General features: G+C 46.2%; 1 protein-coding gene across 2 annotated transcripts in view; it reads right to left on the reverse strand.

The window, feature by feature from the left end:
- Nucleotides 1–2750: 2750 nt before the first annotated feature.
- The window catches only part of ABCA4 (ATP binding cassette subfamily A member 4), a 129201-nt gene continuing 108220 nt past the window's right edge, over nucleotides 2751–23731 (reverse strand). Inside the window, exons 39-50 of one of the 2 annotated variants that reach the window (XM_037744169.1) lie at nucleotides 22021–22144; nucleotides 21558–21687; nucleotides 19500–19620; nucleotides 18984–19046; nucleotides 18387–18493; nucleotides 16202–16343; nucleotides 12674–12808; nucleotides 11823–11926; nucleotides 11657–11749; nucleotides 8090–8339; nucleotides 6046–6132; nucleotides 2751–3135 (exon numbers count right to left, since the gene is read on the reverse strand). In XM_037744169.1, coding sequence (XP_037600097.1) covers nucleotides 3085–3135; nucleotides 6046–6132; nucleotides 8090–8339; nucleotides 11657–11749; nucleotides 11823–11926; nucleotides 12674–12808; nucleotides 16202–16343; nucleotides 18387–18493; nucleotides 18984–19046; nucleotides 19500–19620; nucleotides 21558–21687; nucleotides 22021–22144 — 1407 coding nt within the window. In that variant the 3' untranslated portion in view covers nucleotides 2751–3084. Of the gene's footprint in view, nucleotides 3167–6045; nucleotides 6133–8089; nucleotides 8340–11656; nucleotides 11750–11822; nucleotides 11927–12673; nucleotides 12809–16201; nucleotides 16344–18386; nucleotides 18494–18983; nucleotides 19047–19499; nucleotides 19621–21557; nucleotides 21688–22020; nucleotides 22145–23731 lie in introns of both variants that reach the window. The other variant, XM_017544208.2, reaches the window with a different exon arrangement.

Consider the following 23731-nt stretch of genomic DNA (forward strand, 5'->3'; position numbering starts at 1 on the left):
GGGAATTGCAGAGCTCTGGGTCCAGTGGGCATGTCCCCTGGTCCCTGTGGATGCTTAGCCCTGTGAGAATGAAGCCACTTGAGGAGGACAGCAGTAGGGCGCAGGGAAGGCTGGATGGCCTGCCAAGCCACTGGGTTTTTCTGGGATGTGCTTTCCTTTTCTATTAAAACAGTGCAAACAAAACAAACCCACAAAGGCTTAATTTGTGAATATTGAGGTATTTTCTAGCTCTACAAGCCTATGGTTTTATGAATCTGAAAATTCTAGTACTTATGCTTTCCCCAACTTGATGATCACCTTGGATAAAACGTGGAGCAATCCTCTCCTGTAATCAACAGGAGTCATGAACTGTTAAGTTCAGGTGACCTGCTGAGGCATTGAAATGCTGCATTGAGGAAACTAAGCCCCAGGGGGCCGGGGACCCTGGCTGAGTCCTTCTGGTGCCTGAAACAGCCACCCCACAAGGGTAGGCATCTATATCTCTAGAGGAAAACCTCCTCCTTTGTTCCATAATCCCTGCAGACCTGCTGGTGCAGAACTTCCTCCTCAGTGGCCACAGTGAAGGTGCCCTGGCTGTCACAAAGATCCTTTGCCTCAAGCCCAGAGTTTTGCTCATGGGTTGTCTGCCCCACTTTTCTCTTCCCTTCTCTTTGGGAGAGCTAGAATGGCACAAATGAGGCTCTCTGTGGGCTCTTCACTCAGTGTGAAAGAGATTTCTCTTTTGATCCCAGCTATTCCAAAATCTTGAGCTCCTCAAAGAAGAACTGGAAGCTTAGATATTCTGGCAGCACATCATATGCCTGGAGCATCTCTTGAGTGGCTATGTTTTCTGAATGGACTCTCTCCATTTCCTCCTCCTTTTCCTCATACATTTCCCTTGTTCGGCCTTCCTCAAATCCAAGCAAGCTATGGCTCTACTGCCTCCTCCTTGCTTTGTGGCTGTTTTTAAAACACGGCATCCTCCTGCTCCACTTGCCCTTTGCTCCTTTTTGGAGGCATCATTTTCTTGGACCCACTTCTTGTCTGTATACTTTTCTTGCTGGGTCTTCACATTTTGCTGGGTTTTCAGTTTGGCGAGTGTTCATTGAATAAAATTTTCTGTGTGCCAGGAGCTGGAAAAAACAGGATGAAAAGACACAGGCCTCAGGTGTAGTGAGACAAAAGGTAAACTGAGATTTTCCCTTAACGGAGTGTGCAGATTTTTACTTGCATCTGACTTTTTCCAGTCCATGATGCCTTTCTGAAATCTTCACAGCCAAACAAAATGGCTGCTAAACCACCTCCCCTATCATAGGTAGTCTTTTTTTCTTTTCTTTTCCTAACAGCTCCAAAGAATGTAGTCTTCTTTCCTGTGATATTGTAGTTGCTAATTTAAATTATGAAATCAGCCAGGGTGCAGCAGTGTGATGCAAGCAGTGTGCTGGGCTTTCCCAGCCTCTATCCCAGCCCTAGCTAAAATGGTCTTATAGTTTTGGTCATTGGTAGGTTAAAACGAAAAGCCAAAACCGGATGAAGCTTTGAGGCTACCAAAGTAGTTTTATAGTCTCTATGGCCAGTTATTTGCCTTGCATCTAGTAGGTGCAATGTGGCAAGGCTGGAGATGTACAGGACTTAAAGCTATGGCTGGGCGTGGAGGTTTACGCCTGTAATCCCAGCACTTTGGGAGGCCGAGACAGGCAGATCAATTGAGGTCAGGAGTTCGAGACCAGCCTGACTAACATGGAGAAACCTCATCTCTACTAAAAATACAAGAAATTAGCCAGGTGTGGTGGCGAACACCTGTAATTCCAGCTACTCAGGAGGCTGAGACAGGAGAATCACTTGAACCTGGGAGGTGGAGGTTGCAGTGAGCCGAGATCGCCCCATTGCACACCAGCATGGGCAACAAGAGTGCAACTCCATCTCAAAAAAACAAAAAAAAGTTGTGTAGCCCTTGCCCTCTGTCTGTCTCTAAACGAGCACAGGACCCTTCTTGCTGAAATAAAAATTTTAGCACTCTGTACTCACTTCCTTCCTCGTCCTCTTCTCAGTAACAGTTCCTGGACCTCAGCATCTCTCCTCTTTCCCTCTTCCCTCACCCTGACTCTGGAATCTATCCTCAGTATAATGGAAGTGTTTTATGATGAAGCCCATCTCTAGGTCACGGAATGGAGACTGCCCTGGTAAGGAAACACATTTGTTCTCCTCATCCACAAGTCTTTTAAAGGTTGGGTTTAAAACGATTATTTTCTGAATCTTGGTGAGCATTTATGTGAACTAGACGGCCATCTTTATTCCCTTCTAACATCACTGCAGAAGACGTGCTCAGAAGCATTGTGGAAATGGCACAGCAGCATGTGAATGAGGGCCTGACCTCTTCAGGTAGTTACAAAGTCCTGTTGGGTCTCACGTCCAACCAAGGACCAATTCTTGCCAATCCATGCCTCCTTGTCTCCTGTCCTAAATACACCTGTGAGGCAAGTATTCAAATAAGCTGGGCAAACAGACATAAAACTGAAAGTTGGTAATACCCAGCTGACAATGGATAATGTTCACAGGCATTACCAGTTGGGTGTTTTCTGCAAACTCTTTGAAGACTTGACATGGAACAGAGACTAGTCCATTCACCTCCACCCTAGTGTTGCAGAATCTTGCCAGAAAGAGCAGTCCTGAGGCTAACACTCACAGAAGTGCATGGCACTGACAAGGAGCTATGCAGCCACCTAAAGACTGTCTAAAACTATACAAGATGGTACAAGGGAGATTGTGAATTAGGATAGTTTGTGATTAGTGCATTTGCATTTTATTTTTTAATGAAAATCAGACACACAAAGACACACAGACAAACACACAGAAAAGCAGATCCGCTTGAAATGAGAGCAACGTGAAGGCCAAAGCTGCTATGGGATGGCCTGAGGTTTCTAGTTCTGTGGTCCAGAGAAAAAGGGTTTTGCATTTGTTTGGTTTCACTACCAGGTGTTCCAGGTGAGCAAGTCAGTTACAGTTGCCTTCTGAAAGAACCTCCTCTGAATTCGCTGCAAGATCCTCATGTGTTTGTTTTCTGCTGCAGTGGGGTCATTTATGCTGGCCAGTCTATTTGGAAGACTATATGGGCACAGGCTCCTGTGCTTCCAGCTGCCCAGAGTTCCTTTCCGGCTGCAGGAATGAGTGGTGTGAAAGATCAGTCCTGTAGAAGGAGATCACATGGATTTGCGTCATCTTGGTTTTCTAAGATGGTGTGACTACTTTTAGATTTCAGAAGTTAAACAGTCAATCAATCTCTGAAGGGCACTCAGCTGAGGGCACTGTGATTCTGTCAGATCACCCAGGTTATGGGCCATCTTTCTCTCCTTCTTTATGAAATGGTCAGATGATCTTTCAGGTCTCCCTGGTTCTAAGATGCAGGCATTTGTTACAAAGACTCACATATGTGAGACGTGTGTGTACATGCTTACATCCTGGAGGGAAGCCACACCCACGGTGCTGTTTCCAAGGGCTCTTATGGGGTCTTTTGCATTGTTTTCAGCTTAAGAAAGTTACCATAACCTTAAAAGCCAAGAAGTCCCAATTTAGGTCAGCCCTGAGGTTACAGAATTCCCTTGACCACTTCCTGTAGGGGTGGCTCTGGGAAGCATGAAAATGTGACTGGGGGATGGGAGAGATGAGAGCTGGAGTTCAGGATAGTGTGCTCCAGATTGAAGCTTGGGTTTTGATTAATAAAGGTATCCATACTCCTCGAGAAGTGTACACCAAGATGACCTTTTCAACTGGAGAGACACTGTCTTCAGTTATAAAGTATGGGTTGAATTCCTGAACCACTGCCCGCTGTAGGGTTGGGGTAGTGTGGGCAAGGAGGTGACTGGACATAGGCCTGCCCAGTCTAGATGAAGTGTGGTTTATCCCATTACCTGATTTAAAAATCACACATCCTCTTAAGAGGATAACTAACCCAGTACTTAGGATTTGAGATGGTGCAAGGATCCCCACCAAGGCTGAGGGTACATCAGAAACTTCTGAAACTCACACAAAGATACAAGTTATACAGGGGAACTGGAATGGTGTATAAGAATAAGGATTAGAAATTGATCTGAGTTGTTCCTAATTTGGGAACGCACATGGTCACACAATTATTAACCCATTTAGGACGTTTCTAAGTTGTCTGATCATCTGTCACCTACTCAGTCTATTAAAACCTTGACCCTCACCAGTTTTCATAGCAGAGTATAAGATTGCATAAGACCTTATCCCAGGAGATGCTTTCCAGGATGGAGTCCTTTGGAGAGTAAAGCATTGTTGATAAGCAAACCCACTGATTTCTAGATAAATATCTGTGTGGTCCTAGCTCAAAACATGGAGTTGTAATGCCAACAGCCTGATGAACTTCCTGAAGCTCTCACATTTGCTTAGGAGCAAGTTGTAAATTATCTCTAGAGCTTCTTAAGAGAAATTACCCTTTTCTTGTTTGTTTGAAAGATACTTTAAAGGAAATTATTTTGAAGTGGTGTAATGTAAACAATAATATAATTACTATTTATTTCATGACAGATATATACAATGCTATATGGAAGAATTTTTGCAAAACTTTGTAAAGACAGTGTATCATAAAGTCAGAATTAGATTTTGAATGAAAATTTATCATAAAAATATGCCAATAAATGTGTTGCAGGTTTGCTAATATTTGTGAACAAAAATGTAACAAACACAATAGAAAAATGATCACATCCAATAAGAGGTAAAAGTTTGGAATTAACTGCCGTAGATCATAGAACATTAACACCCCTGATGTTCTGCCTGGCCCAGAGGTGATGTGGGATTAGCCCTTTAAGAGGGAACATGTTAGCCAGGGGTGGGGAGACCACTAGTAATTCTGGGAAATGATTTTGCTACCCAGTTATATATTCTGTGTTATAAAAAGGATTCACAGCTGCTAGAGGTTTTCAAATAATTTTCAGCTTGTGTCAACGGCAATCACCAGATCCATAAATGGGAAACAGTGGCTGGAAAATCTCAGTAAAAGCAACCTTTCCCCAAGTCAGGAGCCTTTACTTAGGCATTTCTGGGCCCTCTGGCAGGTGAGGGGTGTGAAGACAAAGTCAATTTTGCCAAGTAGCTATTAGGTCTCTGCTGGCCAAGGGAAAGGGGAAAATGCATCACAGGCACTGCTTTGGACAGCGGTGTTTCAGTCATTAGCTGTATTTGGTTTTTCTTGCAATCAAGAAACTGGGCAGAATAAAAACTTTATGGGAAATAACGTTTTGCATATCCTTGATTATTGATTTGATTTGATTTCCCTCCAGGTAAGTCAGGAGAGAGTGGCTAATTCATCCCTCTACCACGCCAGGTTTAAGCCAGGTGCAGCATCCCAATGCCTTGCTGCACCCTGGAGGAGGCATTGGGACGCTGCACCTCCTCCAGTACTTTATCACTCTCCTTCTTGGGTGGTGTGCTCCTTACATGGGGCACTGTGCCAGGGCAGGAACCTATAAGCACCTATTCCAAGAGTTATCACAGGCCAGGAGACAGAGCTCTATTCCTTCTTTCTCCATGTTCTTGATATTTTTATAAAGAACAAAGAGCCCCCTTCCTACAACAGACGCTATTCCTCCATCTAACCTAATGTGTCTGCCACTGAAATGATGCGCCAGTTAAGTCCCTTCCTTTGAAGCTCAAAGATGTGTCCAGACATAGATATCAAGTAGCCAAAACATTAATCTCTATTACCTCTCTGCTCCTTATTCCCAAAATCCAAGGATTTTTGCTGTAAGCAAAAACATGGGAAAGTTCTTTTCAAAAATGCTCTCCCACACCATCCAAATGGTTTCCTGATTACAGCAGGAACCCCTACAGCTACTGAATGAAAAGTTCTTCGGCACAGAACAGGGACAGTAGCAGGGACTTAGCAAGGATGTGATGAGGATGTGGTGGGGACTTGGTGGGGACCATGGTATGGGTGGGGCTTTGCAGGAGGCATATCTGAGCCTTGGAGCAACTCAAGCCCAATGAACCAGCTGGGCCCTGAGCCTAGGAGATGCCTCAAGCTGTGGACTGCAGAAGCAGCAAAGTTACCTGGGCTTGTCGGCTGGCTCCGGCAGCTCGAGGGTGCAAAGGGAGGTCATGAATTTCAGTCTGCTGTTTAGCAAAGTTCACAAACACCTGGAGGTAGGAGAAGAGCAAGATTAGGTAGATGTTTCCAGGAAAACAGCACCCTACACCCACCTACCCACCTTGCTATTTTCCACAGTTCACATACAGCCATGCCGGTATGGCTTGTGTCCTGGGGAGGCTGGCCCACCCATGGAAGCGTGGCCATCAGTATCCTGGTCAGAACTAGCTTCTTAGACTAGACTCCCAAGCTATGCCACAGGAGTTTCTGCTTAGGCACCAGACATCGGCATAATCAAGGCAAGGCAGATTCTCAGCTAGCAGCATCCTAATCCTCTAACTAAAAAAAGAAGGTAATTGGTCCCTTTTTAGCTCCTCATTGAGTGTGCAGGTGGCCCCGACTCCTGCTCATGTCTCCCTCTGCTGAATGCTGATGAAAAGGTAGAGGTAAGTCAGCTCCTCAGGGGGTTAAATGGAGATTTGCCTGTTTCCTGAACTGTTTTATTTTAAAACAAACATAGATATTAAAAAACAAAACCCAGAAACAACCCAAATGTCCATCAATGAATGAATAGATGAATGAAGAAAATGTAGCACATATATACAAAGGAATATTATTCAGCCTGTAAAAGGAAGGAAATTCTGGCACATGATATAATGCAGATGAACCTTGAGGACATTATGCTAAGTCCTCATGTAATAAGCCAGACACAAAAGGACAAACACTGTATGATACCACTTATATGAGGTATCTGTAGTAGTCAGAGCCTTAGAGGCAGAAAGTAAAAGAACAGTTACCAAGGGCAAGGTGGGGAGTAGGTAGGGAGTTAGTGTTTAGTGGGCACAGATTTTCAGTGAAGCAAGATGAAAGACTTCTGTTGGGGATGGTGGTAACGGTTGCACAACAATGTAAATGGATTTTTTTTTTTTTTTTTTTTTTTGGCAGAGTCTCACTCTGTTGCCCAGGCAGGAGTGCAGTGGCGCCATCTCAGCTCACCACAACCTCCATCTCCCGGGTTCAAGTGATTCTTCTGCCTCAGCCTCCCAAGCAGCTGGGACTACAGGTAGGCACCACCATGCCTGGCTAATTTTTTTATTTTTCATAGAGACGGGGTTTCGCTGTGTTGGCCAGGCTGGTCTCAAACTCCTGACCTCATGATCCACCCACCTCAGCCTCCCAAAGTGCTGGGATTACAGGCGTGAGCCATTGCGCCTGGCAATGTAAATGTACTTAATACCACTGCACTGTGCACTGAAACATGGTTGACATTGTCAATTTTATGTTACTATATTTTACCACAATAAAAAAATGTGATTACATTTTTTAAAACCACACACAGAACACATGTTTATCAAAACTCACTCAACTGTACATTTAAAATATGTGTTTTTGTTTTGTTTTGCTTTTTTTGAGACAGGGATTTGCTCTGTCGCCCAGACCAGAGTGCAGTGGTATGAACACAGCTCATTTTAGCCTTGACCTCCTGGGCTCCAGCAATCTTCCAGCCTCAACCTCCCAGGTAGCTGGGACCACAGGCATGCACCACCATGCCTGGCTAATTTTCTGATTTTTTTTTTTTTTTTTTGGTGGAGACGAGGTCTCACTTTGTTGCATGGGCTCATCTTAAACTCCAGGGTTCAAGTGATCCTCCTGCCTTGGCCTCCCAAGAGCTGTGTTTCGTCATATGTTAATTACACATCAATAAAGCTGATTCTGAAAGAAAAACCACCACCACAAACCAGCAAGAATGAAATAACACACCATAGCCTAATAGGGAAGGATGATAAAAAACAAAAAAAACAAAAACAAAAAAAACGAAGTTTCCTGATAGCTAAAAAATATTGTTGGAAAACAATTTCTGATATACCAAGTTTTACCCTAATAAACAGAGGACAAGAGTTTTTAAAAGTCAAGAATGTTATGCCTCCTTCTTATGTCAATTCCAACCCACATTGGGTGTTCTGGACTCGTCTTTGCTCAGCTCTCAGTGCCCCGGGGCCAACTTGCCTGGTCCAGTGTGGTCTGTGTGACCGAGTACTCCTCAATGAGCAGGCTGTCCTTGTGGGACAGGAGGAGCTGGAAGATCCTCGCCAGGGAGGAGGAGGAGACCTGGAACTGGAGCATGTTGTAGTGCCTCTCTCTCTGCACGCTGCCTGGGAAGTTCCCCTGGAAGAACTGCTCCACAGGGTTCAGGTCAGGAAGCAGGTCATCCCTCAGGGATTTGATCTTCATTGTGACAATATAGCCATCTCCAAATCTAGGGGATGCACACAGTGTGGGACAGGCCTCTGTTAGTGGTTGGGCCTAAGGCAATCCCAAAATAAGGAGTAGACTCATCAGAAATTTTGGGAATTAAGTCCAGCTTGGTGGCTCACACCTGTAATCCCAGCACTTTGGGAGGTAGAGATGAGAGGATCACTTGAGCTCAGGAGCATAAGATAAGCCTGGGCAACAAGTAAGATGCTGTCTCCACAAAAATTAGCAGGGCATGGTGGCACATGCCTGTGGTCCCAGCTACTTGGGAAGCTGAGGTGGGAGGTTGATTTGAGCACAGGAGGTCAAGGCTACAGTGAAGCATGATCATGCCACTGCACTGCAGCCTGGGTAACAGAGTGAGCCCCTGTCTCAAAACAAAAAACAAAAACAAACAAAAAACATACCAAAACAAGAACAACAAAAAAAGAAATACTGGGGATTAAAGGCCCATACCATAGACCTGTGTGCATATTAAAAACTAGGAGAGAAAAACCACAGTAGTCCTTGGAGAAATAATTTGATACCAATTTTTGGAGGTCAAATGTCTACATGGTAATGTGGGACAGTGATACTTGCTGAAAAGTCAGAGGTAGTTTTATTTCTTTTTGAGACAGAGCCTCGCTGTGTTGCCCAGGCTGTAGTGCAGTGGGGTGATCTCAGCTCACTGCAACCTTCGCTTCCTAGGTTCAAGTAATTCTCCTGCCTCAGCCTCCTGAGTAGCTGGGTTTACAGGTGCCTGCCACCACACCTGGCTAATTTTTTTTTTTTGTATTTTTAGTAGAGACGTGGTTTCGCCACGTTGGCCAGGCTGGTCTCAAACTTCTGACCTCAAGTGATCTGCCCGCCTTGGCTTTCCAAAGTGTTCGATTGCAGATGTGAGCCACCATGCCCAGCTGATTTTATTTTTTTGAGATAGAGTCTTGCTCTGTCACCTAGGCTGGAGTGCAGTGGTGCGATCTCAATTTGCTGCAACTTCTGCCTCCCGGGTTCAAGCAATTCTTATGCCTCAGTTTCTAGAGTAGGTGGGATTACAGGCACACACCAACACATCCAGCTAATTTTTGTATTTTTAGTAGAGACAGGGTTTCACCACATTAGCCTGGCTGGTCTTAAACTCCTGACCTCAAGTGGTCTACTGGCTTCAGTTTCCCAACATGATGGGTTTGCAGGTGTGAGCCACTGCACCCAGCCATCAAAGGTAGTTTTAGCCCAGTGTGGGGATCCCAAGCCCACCCATAAAGACACATGGACCAGTGCATACTAAGTGGTGGTAAGGGCTGATGGGCCAGGTGGGAGCAAAGGCTCAGGAAGGCAGCACTTGCCTGAGGAAGCTTCCCAAAGCAAATGGAGCTCCTAGGGCCAGGACCATGGGTGCTTCCTTTCTCCCTCAGCAGGTTGGCTGGTTACCCTCACTTGGATGAGGAATGGTCCATCAGAGAGTGTGTGCACAGCTAGCTGGTGTCAGTACCCTTATGCCCAGGTATCCTATGTCATTCATAACTTACACTGAAGCTCCCTTCATGGTCTAGGGCTGTTCTCTAGAGTAAGATGATGTTCACCTTTCAACTCCAGAAAACTGACCATCCCTCCACACGGGGAACACTCCCCTCTCACCTTCTCTATCATGGAGATACTGAGGAGTAAGAGGGAAAGGAATAAGATAACTTCCCTTTCTCCAGCAGTTGGACACAGGAAGTTGCTGACACAGGTCTGGTGACCTGACATGCTGCTGTTTCTATAGATATCTAGGCAGGGTCCAAGCTATAGTTGCTCAAGAAATCAGGGGTCAAACATCCACCTGCCACAAGCAGGTAATCTGTCAGACCTTTCTCTCCATCATTTGTCTGCTCTAATACATGAAAGGATGACATTTTCTGTGCAACATGCTCCTGTGGGCGCATCAGGATTATGCACCTCAGCACAGGTAAGGAGGGTTACGTTCTGTTCCTCTCACTGACCAGCTTTGTGACTTATATTCTGAACTCTTAATAAGTGCTTGTTAAATAAATGAGTAATAATTGTAACTCAGCTCTTTTCTAGGTTATAAAGCCTATCAGAATGCAAATGAGCATGGCAATATGCTGATAATTTTATTTAAACTGATCATTAGCTTTGGCATGCAAACTTTTAATAATAAGGAATTATCTACAATAGTTTACAATATGTGGGTACAGGATAAGGATAATTCTACTCAAGATTACTGGCATTGTTGGTTTGTCATATAACACATGGTCTTTTTTCAAACTCAAAAGCATACAATATTCTAAAAACAAAAACAAAAACTGATCCTCAAGCCAGCTGGTCTCCTAACCATTCTTACACTGGAGTGGACTCTTAGTAAATAGGCCACAGGTCCTGGATCTGTTGGATAAGTGGTGGAATACTGAGGCCATGGTGGTGGAATACTGAGGCTCTGGTGGTGGAATACTGAGGCTCTGGTGGTGGAATACTGAGGCCATGGTGGTGGAATACTGAGGCTCTGGTGGTGGAATACTGAGGCTCTGGTGGTGGAATACCGAGGCCGTGGTGGTGGAATACCGAGGCCGTGGTGGTGGAATACTGAGGCTCTGGTGGTGGGGTACTGAGGCCGTGGTGGTGGAATACTGAGGCCCTGGTGGTGGAATACTGAGGCCCTGGTGGTGGAATACCGAGGGTCTTGTGGTGGAATACTGAGGGTCTTGTGGTGGAATACTGAGGGTCTTGTGGTAGAATACTGAGGCTGTGGTGGTGGAATACTGAGGGTCTGGTGGTGGAATACTGAGGGTCTGGTGGTGGAATACTGAGGCCGTGGTGGTGGAATACTGAGGTTCTGGTGGTGGAATACTGAGGCCGTGGTGGTGGAATACTGAGGCTCTGGTGGTGGAATACTGAGGCTGTGGTGGTGGAGGAATACTAAGGCCCTGGTGGTGGAATACTGAGGCCGTGGTCGTAGAATACTGAGGTGGTGGAATACTGAGGCCGTGATGGTGGAATACTGAGGCTCTGGTGGTGGAATACTGAGGCTCTGGCCGTGGAATACTGAGGCCATGGTGGTGGCCCTCCCTCATCCCAGCCAGGCTGTGCATGCATCCTGATTGGATCCCTCAACCAGAGACTTAGGCAAATCTTCCACCACAGGAAATTAGGCCAATATACAGGAGTTTCTCATCAGCATAATGGCCTTCTCCATCTGCTGCTGGCAAATGAGACCCAGCCACCACCTGCCTCTGCCCCAGGGGATGCCAGGGCAGCAGGACTCTTCCAAGTGTCAGTGGAGAACATAGGGTCCGGTTGGATCCACAGAAGGCAACAAGGGGCACATCCCAACCATCTGCTTACTTGGACTTGAGATGCTGAATGGTGCCCATACATCGAAAGGCACCCTTTACCATGATTGCCAGCCGGGTACACAGCGCCTCACATTCTTCCATGCTGTGGGGCAGGAGAGAGGGGGTGAGCAGGGGAGGACTCCCACCCACCTTCCCCAGCCCTGGAAATCTCTTGCCTGTGGGATGTGAGGACCACTGCCCTCCCTTCTCTGATGATGCTCACGATGACGTTCCACAGCATGCGGCGTGCCTGGGGGTCCATCCCTGTGGTGGGCTCGTCCTGAGGGGGGAGGTGGAGAGAAGGTGGGAGGCATAGGCTGGGAGCTGGCCCTTGTGGTTGCTGCTTCTCCCTGGACTGGCTTCCCTGAGGAGGATGAGCTGACAGACGGCACACACAGTCACTCCCCAGTTGAGCAAGACAGGGGTATCCTCGTGCAGGGTACGGAAGGTAGGAGGTGGATCTGAGAGTAAAGAAGCATGGTGTCCACCCCGGGCCCATTTCAGCCCACGAGGGAATTAAAGTGGATTAAGGCAATGACAGAATTCTCCTCAAAAAAGAAAATCCTGCAAATATGTCAGGAGGCAGGGAGGTCACTCAGGTCACTTCCCTGGTTCCCGCTATATCTTGTGCCTGTGCTCTTACAATCCTTGGGTTGTGTGGGCATGGCCTCAGGCCTGGCCCAGCTCAGGGGAGGGTCACACAAGCCTTTGACCCAGCTCAGTGCTCCTGTTTGGGGACCAGACACCAACAGGTCGCAGAGCAGGCTAAAATTCCTGGCTGTGAGCTGGTGGCCCCAAAGGAGACATCCTGAGAATGCATAGTGAGACTGTGCCATGACTTGTTTTTCTCCAGAGCTGCATGAACCAAACACTGGTCCAGTCACTCAAAATGAGCAACACAAGAAACCGTCCAGACAAAAGCCAAATTGCTGTAGTTTCTAAATCTGCTGACCCAGAACCTATTTCCCCAACCTGAGAGACACAGCACTTGGTTTAAGCCCTTGGGGTGGCACAAGCCTGCAGTTACCAGCAGCACCAGCGGTGGGCAGCCAATGAGCGCGATGGCTGTGGAGAGTTTCCGCTTGTTGCCCCCACTGTACGTGCCCGCCAGGCAGTCCGCGTAGACAGTCAGACCCAGGCTCTTAATACTCCAGTCTGCAACCTAGAGAAAAGAAAGAAATCCCATTTGGAGAAGATAAGAAAACACCCAAACCTCCTCCAGTTCAAAGCCTTGGCTCCCAGATCTCACACCTCTAGAATAAAAGACCCAGCTAGGCTGAAACAGGCTGCCTGCTGGCTCCTGTCCTCTGGCATATGCTTCAGGCACCAGACAGGGTCTCTTTCACTCTGTCTTGGATCCCAGGGTGGCCCGGTCAGCTCACCACCTGTTGGGTGTAGCCCCCTGGGAAATGGCCTTCAACCTTACAAACAGCAAGATGGTGGGTCTCGCCCAGTGTCCTGGACCATGGCTAGGAGTAGGGGAGGAAGGGTCTGTTTGAGAAGACGGTGAGTTCCAGACCCGTTGATCCCACCCCTCAAGAGAGTCACACCTGAAGCCTTGTGCATATGACACGTACCTATGGAACAGGCACTGAACCAGACACGGAGAACAATGTGAACACAGACTGCGGGGTGGTGACAGTTAAACAGAATACTGGCAGATTATGACAGTGCCATGAGGAACGATGACAGAGATACCAGGTATGTGTGCACATGCACAGGAGGGGATTTAGGGAAGCCACTGGAGACAAGCTCACCATGCTTCTGCCTTCTGTACTTGTCCCCCGTGTCTAGAATGTTCCTCCCTAGGTGTGCACACGGGTCCCTCTCTCACCTCTAGTTCTTCACTCAGGTCCTCTCCTTTGTAGGCTCTTTCTGGGCCATCTGACCTCAAAGTGCAAACCCTGCCCTAACAATTCCTCCCTGCATTTCTTTTCCCTGAGAACTTTTCACTCTTGAAGGTACTGGAGGTTTTACCTATTTATCTACAGATTGTCTATCCCTCCCACTAGAATGTAAGCTCCTTTTTTAACTTTTTATTTGGAAATAGTTTCAAACTCACACAAACACATAAGAATAAAAAATAGTGCATAGAACACTATTAACTAATAAACTCTTCTCTCTCTCTCACAGACACACACACACACACACACACACACACACAATTTTTTGTGACTCATTTGAGGGTAAGTTACTCATTGTGGCCCTTCACTCCTAAATACCTCAGGGCATATTTCCTAAGAATAGGGATATTCTCTCACATAACCACAGTACATTATCAATGTCAGTAAATTGAATGTTATGATCCATTTATCTAATCTACCATTCACAGTTAAGTTTTGTCAGCTGGTCCAATAATATCCTCTATCATTTTTTTTCTCTTCTGCACAAGATGTGGTCTATTGTCTGTTTTCAGTCATTATACCTATTTAGCCTCCTGTGCTTGGAGATATTTCCATAGCTTTTTCTTTGTCTTTTATAACTTTTATATTTTTGAAGAATGCAGCCTCTCTCTTTTACTTTTTTTAAGTCTCCTTCTTTGGAGCTTGTCAGAAGTTTCCTCACGATGATTCCGGTCACATATCTCCAATCTGGATACTACATAAGTGAAATTGTGTCCTTCATAGGGTATCACATCTTGGGGCATGAGATGTTCATCTGCCCCTTATAGGTGATGTTAATTTTGATCACCCAGTTAAGGTACTATCTAATTTCTCCATTATAAAATTATATTATGCTTCTTTCTTGCAACCAATAAGCAATCTGTACAGAGATATTTTTATTCCTTTAAAATTACATTATTATTATCTTTTTTGTAAGAGACAATCTTGCTCTGTTGCCCAGGCTGGAGAGCAGTGGCATGATCTCAGCTCACTGCAGCCTCAACCTCCCGGGCTCAAGCATTCCTCCCATCTCAGCCACCTGCGTAACTGGGACTAATTTGTTAATTTTTTTGCAGGATGGGGTCTCCCTATGTTGCACAAGCTAATCTGGAACTCCTGGGCTCAAGCAATCTTCCCACCTTGGCCTCTCAAAGTGCTGTGCTTACAGGTGTGAGCCACCATGCCCAGCCCATTATTTTTTTTTAAAGTACTTTCTTACTTTCTGGCATAAGATATTCCATGTTTATTTTATACCTATGCCATTCCAGTCCTGGAATCTATTATTCATTGGAGGAATCAGGGTTACTTTTAGTGGGGAATATTATTAAGGCAAAAGTCTGAGCACTAAGTGTGCTCATGGCTACTGGGATGTTTTTGTTTTTTGATCCTTTCAGAATTCAGGAATATTGATATGCATGTGTTTGTGGGTACATGCAGATGTGTTCCTATGTGTATGAAACATGAACACATCTGCATGCACCCACAAACACAAGCATATCATATTCCTGAATTCCCAGTGCTATCTCCAGTTTCAGTCCATGGCCCCACAGTTCTTTCTTGCTTTTTCCCTTTCCATATCTGTAGGTCCCTTCTTTTACAATGAGAATTCTGGGTCCTAATAACACCAAAACATTTATTAATTTATTAATCGTGTAACACATCTAAAATTTTCAGAATCACTTTGACCATACACCATAAAAAACAAACTAAAAAGAACTCAGAAATTATTTGTAGTCCTTCTCCACAACTCCACCCTGCCCAAGAATGAGGATATACGGTCAAATACTGTGTTAATCAGTTGTTTGTATTAGCTCTATTCCCCTTTTGCAGGATTATGATATTTATTTGAAATAAAATTGGGTTACTTTGTCTAGTTTGCTGTCAGAATTAGGTTTTCTTTATGTTTCACTTTTGCCTACTTCCCATTCTTACTGATTTTGTTGTGGAACATTAACATGCTTCCACAAGTTAAAACTAAACAAAAATATATCCCCAGAAGTACTATTCCCTCCCATTTTCTTTCTTCCCAATTGCTTCTTGTTGATCACCAAATTCATTGTTTTCTGGCTTATCCTTTCTGTGTTCTATTTGCAAAGCTAAGCAGACATACGTTTACTTTCTTGTTTTTCCTTCTTTCTAACATAAAAAGTAGCATTTTATATATTTTGTTTTCCACTTTACTTTTTTTTTCATCTCTGTATCAGTTCACTGAAATTTTCCTTTTTCTTTTTTATAGTTGCAAAAGACTTTATTGTGTGTCTGTGTACCATACATTATTCAGCCAATCTATAATGACTAAACATGTAGGTAAACTCCAGCATTTTGCAATTACAAATGCAACAGATCACCTTGTACATACTCATTTTGTACTGTGGGAGATGTATCTTCAGGAAAAACTCTTAAAACTGTAATCGCTTAGTCAAAGGATAAACACATACATCATTTTGTTAGATATGGGAGTGGGAATTTTTCTTTGTCTGTCTCATTCACTGCTCTACCCCTGGTTTCTAGAAGAGTACTTGGCACACAATAGGCACATAGTAAACATTTTTTGGAAAGAATGAATGAATTAATAGCATCCTTCAGCTTCTTATCTCCAAGTGAATGCACTCTCAGGAAACAGGCTTGTAATTAACCAGATTCCTATGTGGCCACAACAAATCATTTTTTACCTTTTCAATTTCCTCTGCTGGTACACCTCGAAGCCGGGCATAAAAGTAAAGATGTTCTCGTCCTGTGAGCAGCTCATCAATTGCATCAAACTGAGGACAGTAGCCCATATTTTGATGGACTTCAGAAATATTGGTTAAAATACTGCAAGAAAAAAAGCAATGAGTGATTTTCCTGCAAGCGGGTGGAGGGATGACCACAGAGCTAGGGCTGGAGAAGCTTCTGCCAATGGGAAAAGGAAGCTGCTTCTTCTCTTCTCATACTTGGCTTCAGAAATGCATATAATATTTGGGAATCAAAACAGGGGCCCTTTGATTAGAAACTGAATCCTGTCAGATTCTTCCATGTTTCCATGTCTGGGATTAATTGAATCCATGTTACACCAAAAGTCAGCTTTCATTTTGGATCAGATCACCTCACATGTGAGTTTAGAAACAGAGGGAAGGTCAGGTTTAAGAAAATAATTAATGGTTTTAAATATTCTTCAGACATTTGGAAAGTAACTAGAAAAGATGGATGTGTCCCGATGGAAGTAAACTTCTCTATCTGTGTTTATTGGCAAAGATAGCAATGAAAGAGGAGCCAGTCAGGTAACTACTCACAGCAAGAGGCCTGCAAGGAGCAGGGCTAGAGCAAGTTGGGTTCCATCAACTCCCTTTGGCTAAAATATTCACCCCCACTATAAAATATATTGCCATGATGGAAAATAAACTATACACAGACATTTGGTCTAATCTCATCCTTTCCTTCTTATAGTTTAGGGTATATGAATAAAGGATGGATGAAATATGATGGTACAGAGAGAGACCATTGCAGTTCCCACAGTGACAAAAGCCACCAGAGGTATGGCAGGGCCAATTAAAACTACCCAGGGAAGCAAGGAGGGTACATCTCCAAATTCGCAGGAGCTACCCCACCAGAGAATCCCAATTCCGTGTCTTAAACCTGTATTTTCTTTCTAGCGTCCAGCTCAGTTTTACCTTCTGGACGTCAGACTGTGTCTCACTTGGACACAGTTATAAGTTGATGTCTCATAAATGTGCTCATGGAAAATTCTATGATATCCTTTCCCTTCCTCCACCCTGCCATGACTCATTTTGTCACCATCATGCAGTCACCTGCGTGGTCACTTGCAGGTGAAGCTGGATCTGTTGAGATAGACTTAGCCGTGACCTGGCTTTACCCCTGCCTGTCCCTTTTCCATAAACCCAGTAGGGCTGGTTATGGAGGCCAAAGAACCAAATCATTGTGTCTGAGCCAGTGAAGCACGCTCAGGACTCTTCCTGCCCACTCAGCATTGGGCCATGCTGAGGATGGCTTTCAGGGAAGAGAAAGAGCCCCCAGTCAAGCAGATGCTGCACAGATGTCAGCAGCACCTTACTCCACTTACAAACCAGGGCAGAGGCTCCCTCTGGGCACCTCTACTGTGTGTGCTGAAGTTTTACTGTTCAAGCTTTTCCTGCAGCCAGGAAAGAGGCAAACAAGTGAGAGCCCATCCTCTCTGTCCTGCCCATAGGGGACCAGTTTGTTTAAACATACTTTATTACAGAGAGCAGCAGTCACCCTCCAGAATCCAAGGGCACACGCCAGTTTTTCCTTTATGCTCCTTGGTCTGGCAAAGCCAAACTTCAGCCTACAAATAGCCAATGCAGGTTAAGCCGTCTCAAGGGCCTATGAATGAGCCTCCATATAGAAACTCAACCTAGAGGAAGGATGCCTCATCACAGGGGTTCTTAACCTGGGATCCAAGGGCTCCTGCAGGATCATAAATGTGAACCACAGCTCAGTAAATTCCCTGAAACTTTTTGCAAAAATGTGTGGAGGGAGGTAATGGGAGGCAGTGGTGCATTTTCATAAGAATAGGGTACAAATATTCATCAGATGCTCAAAATATTCCATGACCTCAAAGAGATTAAGAACCACACACTTAGTGCTTCCCAGATCTTTCCAAGAATCCATGCCAACAGAAGAATCTCTTAACAATCACAATTCAGTTCAAATTTCTGGTGGGTCTATGTGTTGGGTTTTTTGGGCCATGCCCTCTGGGAGGCCTCCTTCTCTGTATAGATCTTTCAGGGCCTCATATAGACCCTGGAGGCTCTGATGGTCACCCTTCCTCTTCTGGGAGAGGGGCATGGCCCAGGACCTGTGAGAGACTCCCTGAGACAGGAGGAGCAGGACACTCACCTCTTGCCTGCTATAGTGGCATCCCCTGAGGTCACTGTGGTGTCCCCAGTGAGCATCTTGAATGTGGTTGTTTTGCCGGCACCATTCACTCCCAGGAGGCCAAAGCACTAGGAGAAAACACAGAGCTAGCCTGGACTTAGAGACAAAGAAGGTCTAAAATGTCAGGCCCCAGGGTAAGTGTGTGAGCTGGGGGAGGCATTTTAGACCTGGGCTGCCGTCACAGAGGTCATGAGCCATGTGTGGCTACTGAGCTATGAAACACATCTAAGTCCCAATTGACATGGGCCCTGAGTGTAAAGATTCAAAGACTTAAAAACAAAACAAAATAAAATCACCAGCTATCTCATTAATAAGGTTTTATATTAATTACATGTTGAAGTGATAATATTTTGGATATATTGAATAAAATAAAAAATACTAGTAAAATTAATTTTACCTTTTTTTTTTTTACTTTTTTCATGTGGCTAGCAGAAGATTTAAAATTACGCATGTGACTTGCATTATGTTTCTATTGAATAGCTCTGCCTTATGGGGAGCGGAGGCAGGTACAAGACTGATGTTTGGAAATCTTCCATACGTGGTCTGCAGAGTACCCACCTCTCCAGCGCGAACTCCGATGCACAGCCTGTCCACTGCTGGGCTGGAGGTGCCTGGATAAATCTGCAAGATATGAAGAAACTGGACTGAGGACTGAAACAGGATTAGAGCAAGGAGCGGAAGAGGGAACAAGAGCGAAGGATGGTTTAGGAGAAAACTACCAGCACTAGGAGGTTACATATTGACATGGGCAGCCACAGAGGTGCAGTGAGTACTGAGGCATCTTGACACTGACCCACGCTCTGCAGAAATGGAAGAGAGAAAAAGGAGTGATGCTCAGCTGGAGTGGTTCTCATTGAGGCCCTATGTCAGTGCCCTAGATGAATGGCAGGGAGCGCACATTGGAATTAGATGTTCTTGTAAGACAAGTTATAACACAGAGATGATGACCTCACATAAAATTAGGAAACCAAATTGCCTGCATCAGTATATTGATTGTTCTATAGAAGGAAAATGGCAACATCATGCCAACTGTTGATCTAACCAGCACCTCCAAACTAATACCCATTCCCTTACCTTGGTTAGTTCATGTAGCCTCAAGATGTCAGTTTTATTTCCACCGGTAATAACTCTTTGTCTTTCTTCAGCCACATCGTCATCTTCATCAACAATGGGCTCCTTAGTGGGCTCAGCAATCCTAGATGAAGAAAGGGGATCAGGATTGGGCTGGCTGTATAGTGTCCTTGGCACTGTCCTTTCCATCTGACCTCTCTTCCATTTGCTTGCTTCTGCTTCCTTCTGGGCTTCCATCCCTTAAGACTTAATTCTAAAAAAGGGCTCCTAACAGGAGAGGCATTAGGCAGTAGGTAGAGAGGTCAAGGGCTCATGTCCAGAGTCAGCTAGTTCTAGTCCTGGCCTCCTCATGTGTGACCTTGGGCATTGGACCTCTCTGAACCTTGCCTCCTTCAACCATGTGATGAGGAGGCGAGTAACAATACCTGTCTCATAGGATTGTGCTGAAGATGAACTCAGCACAGTGCCTGGCACAGAGTAAAGACTCAGGGCCTGGGAGCACTGTCATGACTAAAACCCTTCCTCTAGGGCAAGTACTCAGTCAGGGGTAGTTACTGTCCTCCGAGCCTCCCCTTCCTCCCATGTGCCCTGCCAACTCCATGTCTCCGAAACAGAGTCAGCCCACTTCATGCCTCAAAACCTTCTGTGGTTCTCTGTCAGCTATAGGTTGAAGCCCTCCCTCTGCAGCTGGAGTTGGAGCCCTGCAATCAAGCCCCACCTACCCTTCTCACTCACCTCCTACACTAACTCCTCTGTCAGCAACCGGCACCTCCCCCTGGTTCCCAGACCTACTGGTCATTCCCACCTCCCAGCCTCTGCATGTGTTTCCAGTCCCTCTATGTTCACCTCCTACCCTGCCAAATGGAATCTTCCCCATCCTTAAAGACACAGCCTCTTCTCTGGAACCCTCCTGACCTTCTGGAAGCCAGAGACTATGGTGTACTTCTCCAGTCCTCTTTAGGCCCTAAAGCAGGCAGGACTCATTGAATTGTGCTGACATCAGAGTTTAAAGCTAATGAGTCAGTTTGGGTAGTCAACTCCCTAACCTGCTCTCCCACACAAAGGCCTCTAAAAGGTGTGGCCAAGGCTGCAGAGAGGGTCTGCAAGGGCTGAGGGTGCCAAGGACAACAATCCTGACACTGTCTTCCATAACTAGAACTGCTTGTGTATTCTGTTTCATCAGAGGGTGTTGACACCCGTGATCTCATTCACTTCTCACAGTCCTGTGAGTAGGAGGCAGATCCATTTCCAATAAATCAATTCCCTGCGGACCAAAACATAAAACCAAGTCCTTGGAATCTATTTACAGGTGACCACACTCAGCCTGGGAGGAGAAAAAGTTAAGAAACAAAACGCTATCGAGGAAAGCTTGCTAGGAAGGGCTGGTGCTTGGCAATTCAGGCCCCTGGGTGAGGACAATAAAGGTAGGCCTGGATTGCAGATGGGAGCAAGGAAGGGGCCCACCTAGCCTCAGGAAGAGCCTGGGGAAGAATGGCAGTTGCCAGCTAACCTGGCAGTTGAGAAGCCCTGGTCAAAAGCCAGGGTTGGTGGCTACCCACTTTCCTCCAGGGGTTGTAGGGGCATGATCACTAGCTGCACCCCTCCACACGGCTCCTGCCTGCTTTCCCCTCGCACATGACTCCCATATTATTCCCCCGCTCCCAAATCTCTAATTAGCAAAGGGGCCTGCTATGTCCCTTCTCTCATGAATACATTAGTCTATTTCTAGTACTTTGGATATCCCATAACCATTGTCATTTCCAATACTATCATCCAATCAAAATATATATTTGGTAATTAAATGAGAAGGATCAAATATCAGCAATTGAAATTAATAGCACTGCATTTTAAATATTTTAAAGTGGAGGCTCTTCACATATTCAAATCTGCCTATTTTAACCCGATTCTTTACTTGTATTACTAGGGAAAAGCCAGACTTTGAGAATGTAAAAATCCATCGTGGAGTGGGGCTCCTGAGGAAAGAGAAGACTGTGTGGGTGTGAAGTCTAGCCCTGGATGCCCTGAGCTGCCTACTGGCCCCAGGGTGTGGCGTGGACGTACCATTGTGAGAGGAAGAAGTGGCGCTGGACCAGGAGGGTCAGGAGGAAGTATACCACCCCTTCCACCACCATGGCAAACAGGTTCTTCCCAATCAGGTCCCAGTGGAACGGATTTGCAGAGTGCTCCTCGCCTGGGCATAAACAGGAATTGAGTCCACTTCAGCCACCTCAGCTCATCCCACAGACCTGGCCACAGCACAAGGCCCACTAGACCAGGCTTTATGTGGAAACTGAGCAAGAGCCAAACACCCGTCTCATCTAGGCTGCCCTTCCCAACTCCTATGGCTTCCCAGCCATGGAAACAGAGGCATCCTTCATCCCCTCTACCTGGCAGGACACTTCCAGCCCAACAAGTTCCCCTCCTAGCACCAGCCCCAGCCACAGTCTGATGCAACAACTGCCACGGTAGCCCTCCCAGCTTTGGACCCAGGGCCCATGCTCCACGGGCCTCCACTCCCACCCACCAAACCGGGTATAGACGTCTGTCACAGCCTGGCTCAGTGCCAGGTCAATGAGGCCCCGGCCCAGGCAGAAGTGGGGGAAGATAATGAGCAGCTTCCTCAGCACAGCGTTGAACCTGAGCAGCATCTGAAACAGAAGTAGGACTGTCAGAAACGGGGGCCAAGCCTACCTGCCCCTCTCCTCTGCAGGTGGGGCCCAGATGCTCTCACAGGATAGGACAGGGGAAGGCCTGTAGGCAGAAGAATCCTTGTAGCCAGACTGACCACAGGAGGGATCTGTCCAGAGCTGGACAGATAGCCGGTTTGCTATGGAGATCATGAAATACCTACAAAGGGTGCCTCAGGGCCAGGCCAAAGAACTAATCAATTAATGACCAATCAATGACTGAGCTCCCTGTGAGTTTCTGGTTGGTAGGAGCTTCCCCTTCATCTAGCCAGGCAGCATTTACTCTGCTCAGTACCATGTGGGCACCAAGGCTAACTGTGAGGAACCTGTGCTGTCCTTACCCCTCACCTAGGTGACTCTGGGGGTGACAGCAGGAATGTGCAGAGAAGCTGCAGCCCTCCTTCCATCCACCTAGGGAGATCTCCCTGCAGACTCACTTTGAAACAACAGGAGCCCTCCAAGGCGTTTGTTAACAACGGCTACAGGGGGACAGGAGGCCCTGAGCCATCTCCAGCTCTGCTTCTAAGCTCCTCATGTGGCAACTACCATTGTCTGGGAGAGGAGGGCTGGAGACTCTCTCTGGGGTCTGTGTTAAGCCGGGGACTTGTTTTCAAGTGGTCGGACTTGGCTCTGTTGGACAGAGCCTCCCCTGAGAAGGTAGAAGGGACACCGAGGGGGACGAGGCCAGCATACCTCCTGGCTGGGCCACTGCTGTCCTCTCCATCTGGCTCCTCCCTGTCCCACAACCTCCTCCCTCTCCAGCCCCACACCTGTGCCCATTACCTCATCTTCCCCGCCTACCCCCCCACCCACCGTTTCCCCACTCTTTCTGGAATCACTGTACTCTTTGGCCTCTAGGCCTGGGCATTTGCAGGCTGTTACCTATTATTCTTAGCAGGAAAGGATGCTCTTTTCCCTTCTGCTTTCTGAAAGATTCCTATTCTTCTTCAGACAGCTGGCTCAGAGAGGGCCTTCTCTTACAAGCCTTCCTAGATTCCCATGAGAAAGTATCCATTCCTCTCTCACAGCACTTACCACATTCCCTGGATTAATTTTTTAAAAATCTGTTGACTTTCTCCACTAGTCAATGGGCCCCTGGAGGGTGAGCACTGGGTCATAATTAATTTTGTGTCCTTCCTAAATACTTGCACAATGATTAGCTCATAGTAGGCACTTCATTATTTATTAAATGAGCTAACAGAAATCTACTTATTCCAGGACAGGCTGAAATGGAATTTCCTCTACCACAGCTCCCCCAGCCCCCGCAGCCCGGCTCTTTCTGCTGCCTCTGGCCTGCACGTGTTATCCACCTCACTCCTCTGCTGCTCTGTCACACACTGTATTATGGAGGATCATACACTGGGGCTTATATCAGCTGCTAACCTGGTGGGCAGATCCTTTCCTAACTGGAATGGGAGCCTCTGGAGGGCAGGACGAGTGGGCCACGTTTGTTTATATCAGCACCCCCAGCATGTTGTGTTCAGCTGGTAAAGACCCCGTGATGGTGCAGGAGCAGCAGCTGCTGGGAGCTGGGAGCCTCCTGTGGGA

The sequence above is a fragment of the Cebus imitator genome, unplaced genomic scaffold (assembly GCF_001604975.1).
Source record: "Cebus imitator isolate Cc_AM_T3 unplaced genomic scaffold, Cebus_imitator-1.0 Scaffold166, whole genome shotgun sequence".
Taxonomy (NCBI): domain Eukaryota; kingdom Metazoa; phylum Chordata; class Mammalia; order Primates; family Cebidae; genus Cebus; species Cebus imitator.